The sequence below is a fragment of the Dreissena polymorpha genome, chromosome 8 (assembly GCF_020536995.1).
Source record: "Dreissena polymorpha isolate Duluth1 chromosome 8, UMN_Dpol_1.0, whole genome shotgun sequence".
Classification (NCBI taxonomy): domain Eukaryota; kingdom Metazoa; phylum Mollusca; class Bivalvia; order Myida; family Dreissenidae; genus Dreissena; species Dreissena polymorpha.
Genome location: NC_068362.1, coordinates 93,912,573 through 93,919,008, shown reverse-complemented (window position 1 = coordinate 93,919,008; position 6,436 = coordinate 93,912,573). Strand labels below are relative to the sequence as shown.

General features: G+C 36.4%; 1 protein-coding gene across 5 annotated transcripts in view; it reads right to left on the bottom strand.

Annotated features, from left to right (window-relative positions):
• Window positions 1-1,162: 1,162 nt before the first annotated feature.
• Window positions 1,163-6,436, bottom strand: part of LOC127841546 (F-box/WD repeat-containing protein 1A-like) — a 35,669-nt gene continuing 30,395 nt past the window's right edge. For all 5 annotated transcript variants that reach the window (XM_052370441.1, XM_052370440.1, XM_052370439.1 and 2 more), the window contains exon 11: window positions 1,163-5,192. In XM_052370441.1, the coding sequence (XP_052226401.1) occupies window positions 5,189-5,192 (4 nt within the window). In that variant the 3' untranslated portion in view covers window positions 1,163-5,188. The remainder of the gene's footprint in view (window positions 5,193-6,436) is intronic.

Sequence of the window (6,436 nt, the reverse complement as noted above, 5' to 3'; positions counted from 1 at the left end):
AACTAGGTTCAACAGATTGATCACACTGGCATAGACACGTTGAGTACACTAATGGTAATCTTTTGAGTCGCGTTCTGGGAAAACTGGGCTTAACGTATGTGTGTAAAGTTCAGTTTGAACAGGCTAATCAGGGAAGACACTTTCCGCTTGATCTGGATTTTCGCTAAGATAAGATTTCCTTCAAATGAAAAAGTCCATATAAGCGAAAAGTTGCGTCCCTGATTAGCCACTGGGACATGCATTAAGGAGTTTTTCCCAGAACAAGGCTACATTAAATGACTACATTCCGAGTCCATGGAGAAAATAGCTTTATTATCTATTATGGTTGCATTAGAAGCTGTATACTATCACTTCAAACTTACGACATACATATGAGCCGCATCATACGAAAATGAGTGTTATTCCATATGGGACCAGCACAGCTCCACACCAGCCTGTGCATTTGCGCACTCTGGTAAGGGGCCACCCCGTCCACTAATAAGACCAAATGCTCAAGCTACCCTGTCCGCATATGGCAAAAGCTCTTTGCATGACGCTGTTCAAACATAGCATGCATATGTGAGATAAGTTATGCAATATAATTTGAATGGGTTTAAGTGCCCATTTGAAAATCGGTTGCCTACTTTAAAAACATTGTCGTTGCGTGCTTTGTAAACCTTTGAAAAGATGCCTGCATTTGTTTTAGAAATTTTAAATACCAACCATATTTTAAGTGGATCTGCATAATATAAATAAATCATGAACTTCATTAAAATCAAATAATAGTGTTTTACTAACTGAAGATACAGTAAGAAAACAGGTCGAGTTCCAATTACCTTCTTAGCACTTTTAAGAAGTAAATCTTAAGAATATAATTATCAGTTCTGCTTGTTCCTATGTTTGAATTCTAGGAATGTATCTGATAAAAGTTTTTCAAATCATCATGGAGAGTAAATCATGTACATATCATGTTAGGCAGATAAACAATGGCTACAACGGTACGTAAGGCAACCAAACGAGTATCGTTTTGGGAAAACTGGGTTTAATGCATGTTCATCTCATTATCTATGGGTTGACACTTTTTTGCACATGCATTAAACCCACTTTTCTCAGAACAAGGCTCATAAAATTTGAATGAGATTGGAAAATCATCATTTCCAAGAAATGTAATACAAAACTACACTGAAAAGACAAGATTTATTGAGAGAAATAACATGCCACTTTGATAAAATAGCAAGTTAGCCATACAATGAAGGCAAATCTTCAAATACAAAATGAATTTGCTACTTTGTTAAAATGTTGAAAGCAGTTTAACAGATATTTATAATTTGACATACTAATGTGACAAATTAACATGCTCTCATTTCATATCGATCAGTATAATTCAACACGTGGCACTTACTTATAGCATGAATATATATATATATTTCAACATCATTTTAATGTACAATTGCTATATACAGCACAAAATAAATAAATGTAGAGTCTGTAGGACACAACACTGAGCTGAATTAATGATCACATGAATGGCAGGCATACTCACAGAGATATTCATGGCAATGATGAATATAAACGAGCGTCGCTCTGGAAAAATCTGGGCTTTATGCCCGTGCTTAAAATGTCGTCCCAGATAAGCCTGTGCAGTTTGAACAAGCTATTCTTATCAGGGACAACACTTCCAAACAAATAACCAGATTAGGCATTAAGTGTTGTCCCTGATTAGCCCTTGTGGACTGCCGAAGCGCAGCTCAAATGTGAATAATGAAAAACACAAAGATTTATTTTATGTAGCGTAATCAGCTATGAGATTTACATAAATATTTGAGTTAATTAGCATTTTACAATTTACCCTATTTGAAAAATATATCAATAATGCGGGACTTGAAGTGTGGAAAGAGATCTTATTATTACATCTCAACCTCACACACTCTATGTTGATTCTTCTGTTGAATGAAGTCGCTCAAATGGGCAATGCACAAATATATGTCCATACAAACAGTCTTAATTATTAATATATGGGGTTGATAAAGAACTGTTTAGAACACTTCATGTACATACAGACCAGAATTACTTTTAGTAAACATTCTAGCAAACTTGCAACATTGGCGTGAATGCAAATCATTTTTTTGTACAATAATTATTAGAAAATATAGCAACCATAGCAACCAAGGTCACCATAGCAACCAGGATAACCATAACAACCAGACTAACTATATCTACCAAGATAACCATATCAACCAGGATACCCCTAAGCGACCAGGGTACCCATAGCAACCAGGTTAATCATAGCAACCAAGGTGACCTAGAAACAAGGGCAACCATAGCAACCAGGGTAACCAAAGAAACCAGGGTAACCATAGCAATCAGTGCAAGACTACAAGGTATTTGAAATATGAAAATGAAGCGTTGTAGTATATACCTTAGTTGAAAAATTATGGGCATATTAACAAAAATATTATGAAACTGAAGATCAAATAAGCCATGTTAAAATGTATCATAAAACTAATGAATTGGTGAACTAGTAATGTAAACTCAAAACAGCAATTACATTTTATGCGTACACTACTAAGAATTGTGAACAAAGGCGTTTAATACTGTAATGAAATTGTTTACTTTTTTGTATCAGAAACTTGTTATATGCACAGAAACAGTAATTTGTAACATCACAACAATGTAGATCCATTGCATGTATTGCATCAAATGGGAACATTTGCATGCAAGTCCTAAGAAATGTGAAAATGACAGGTTATTCTGTAACTGAAACAATTTCAGAAAATCTTACAATGGCTCACACTCAACTGATGAACACCACAGAGAAATTTGAAGCATCGCAAGAGCCAATTATAAATTCGGCACCAGCGTTCTGTAAATTCAGGCAAAATGAAGACCACACTACCAAAAAAGGTATGAACAAATAACAGAGGAGCTTAAACTTCCTGCCTTAAAATACAAACCTCATTCTGGGAAAACTGGGCTTAATGCATGAGCGTAGTGTCATCTCAGATTAGCCAGTGTGGACGACACTTTTCGACGACACCACATTTTCATTTAGAAGACTTCTTTTTAACAAAAAAAATCCAAAAAAGTGAAGTGTATCGTCCCTGATATGCCTAATCTGGAATAACACTTTAGGCGATGCATTAAGCCCAGTTTTCTGACCACAGCTCATACCACTATGCACGACATATCCTCAATATAGGTACTTCTAATTGCTACGAGGCATAATACAGCCCGACTAGTATGAAAAGCTCTCGAACAATTGACAGTTACATGTATACTGGTGAAAACCTAACTTATTTTTGACAACTTATCTCTGCAAATCGTATTGTTACTTAAAGATAACCAATGGTTTCAAAGCATTCACATCAATGATACTTACAAAAACACAATTGAAAAGAAATACGCATGGATACCAACAAGGTAACTTCAACAGATTTCTTAAATACTTGAAAGAAAACAAAACTTTTATTTGAAAGTATTCTAATTTGTTTACTGGACCAATTAAACAAAGATAACAACCAAGTGCATCCGCTTATGAGCCTCATTTTGGGAAAACTGGGCTTAATGCATGTGCGTAAAAAGTCATTCCAGATTAGCCTGTGCAGTTCACACAGGATAATTATGGATGACACTTTCCGTCTTAACTAGAATTTTGCTTAGAAGAGATTTCCTTTAAATGAAAAATACAATAGAAGTGTTGTCCCTGATTAGCCTTGCAGACAGGACCGGCTTATCTGGGACAAAACTACACAAATGCATTAAGCCAAATTTTCCCAGAAGTAGGTTCATATTGACTTAGATAACAATTGATTGCACCAGAATATTCTCTGAACAACTGTCTATTTGAGTCTAATCAGGAGTGGGGGGTTTACAAAACTGCTCTCCTAACACTGCAAGTGGAATGTGTGACAAGGGTCTTCGTCCGTAAAGCATGCTTTAGCATGGAGGAAACTTCCGAAAGATTCACCTTTACTATTTGTATGCAATGTACATACACTTGTGCCACTGCAGCAAAGCATATTGGAGCCTCAATCTGGGATAACTGGGCTTTATTAGAACATCCAGTCTAGGCAGGAAAGTGCTCTCACATGGCTTTATTAGAACATCCAGTCTAGGCAGGAAAGTGCTCTCACATGACTTTATTAGAACAGCCAGTCTAGGCAGGAAAGTGCTCTCACATGGCTTTATTAGAACATCCAGTCTAGGCAGGAAAGTGCTCTCACATGACTTTATTAGAACATCCAGTCTAGGCAGGAAAGTGCTCTCACATGACTTTATTAGAACATCCAGTCTAGGCAGGAAAGTGCTCTCACATGCATTAAGTCCTGTTTTTCCAGAATGAGGCTTATTGGGATATTTTCCTTTATCAAGTTCATCACAGCTGGACAAAAACAAACAGTGAGATTTTCAATTAAACTATGAAGTAAATGAGTCAGTGCATTTCTCATTACATGACATAAATGCACTAATTACTAGGGAGGTACAATTAAACTATGATCAACTACTAACAGCAAAATCAATTCTCAAGTGAGAATGTAAAGAACAACAAGAAATAAAAAACATGCAACATATTCAAATTAAATTATCACATAATTGACAAAATGAATTTCCTTGGATAGATACATAAATTAAGCAAATAGCAAATGTACACAACTTTTGAAATGGTGCATGTGATTCAAAAACCAACGTTTACAAAATAACAAAGATGAAGCTGTTAGTCTTCAAGCCCTGTTGTAACACCCTGCGATGCAAGAATGTCTCATACATTCCCTGCTTTTACGCCCTGCTGTGCAGCAATACATCATGCACACACTTCCAACTGTCCATGTTCTCATGGCATTAAATGATCACTGGATCATTTGTACTAAAGGTAATCCACTGGGCTGTATGTGTGGGCTGCCACAGCTCAGTAAAGCATGTTAATACATTGTTTCCGTAGCAACCAAGCATGTCTCCATAGCAACCATGCACACACAACATCTGGCTACCTGTCCATCCTCAAAAGATCAGCTGCTTATAACACAAAATTCTTCAAACACACAGCTTCTACCCTAGATGGTTCCTATTTTCTTTTCTAGTACATTTAACTTCAGTTTTGCACTTAGTTTTGTTTAAGCTTCCATTTTCAGTCTGTCTTGTGCACATTTAAATTAAATTTTGCACTTTCTTCCATTTCTTCTTTCAACGAGCAGAAACTGTCTGGACTTGATTAACTGAAACAACAAGTACAATCATTAGGATTTTCATTACTCATCAGCAAAAGACACTTAGGAACTGAAGGGGTATTCCAGGGTTGTATTCACAAACCTATTCTCAGACTTAAGTCTTAAAATAAGGGATACATCTTGAAACTGTTCTTGAACCTGTCAAACTGTTCTGTTCTAATAATGTAACACAGTTCAATATGACACACAAATAATGACAAATATGTCACAAAATCTGCTTCAGGCGTAGTATATCAACCTAATTTAAAGGTTAAGCTTTAAAAATAGTAGCAATGCCGCAGGGAAAAAACTTGTATAGCGCTTATTGGTATTAAATGTCCGAGATAAAAAGTGTGTAATGGTCAAGTGACCATTGGTATTAAATGTCCGTGGTTTTAAATTCCGAGTTGTGTCCGAGCTAAAAAGCGTTTAATGGTCAAGTGACCATTTGTATTAAATTTCCGTGGTATTTAATGTCTGAGTTTAAAAGCGTGTAATGGACAAGTGACCATTGGTATTAAATGTCCGAGTTAAAAAGTGTGTAATGGTCAAAAAACCATTGGTAAAGTGTGTAATGGTCAAGTGACCATTGGTATTAAATGTCCGAGTTAAAAAGTGTGTAATGGTCAAGTGATCATTGATATGAAAAGTGGTAAGATCGCAAGTGTAGCGATCAAGTTAAAGTGTGATAAGTAAAAGTGTAATCGCAGGTGTAAGTGTAGCGATCAAGTAAAGTGTGATCGCAAGTGTAGCGATCAAGTAAAGTGTGATCGCAAGTGTAGCAATAAAGTAAAGTGTGATCGCAAGTGGAGCAATCATTGATATTAAGAGGTCAAGCGACTGGTAGAGCTAGGTCTAGCCCAATCAAGTAAATGGTTTTTCCTGGCCTGCTCGCTTGATGATCAAGAGCATTTTTATTTGGGTAGGCGGTGTTGCTACTATAGCGTCATTACTTCACATCGGTAATTCAACGTGTGCTCTTCCACCCCCAGTAGGCATACTTTTCTTGCAGCCAACTTCCACGAGTGTATCATCCAATCTTTTTCGGGGCTCATGGTTACCAACGGCTGTTCCTGGTTAATGCTGCGGCCATTATATCCCACTCTCTTACTTGCGTAATATATTATATAGATCTGTTAGTGAATACTTTATACATGTACATTCGATTTCATTTGTGTGATGTTTATTGGGAGGCAAAATATATTGTAATAATGTCATTAAAACTAGCCAACTGAACAAAGGTGTTGTTTAAT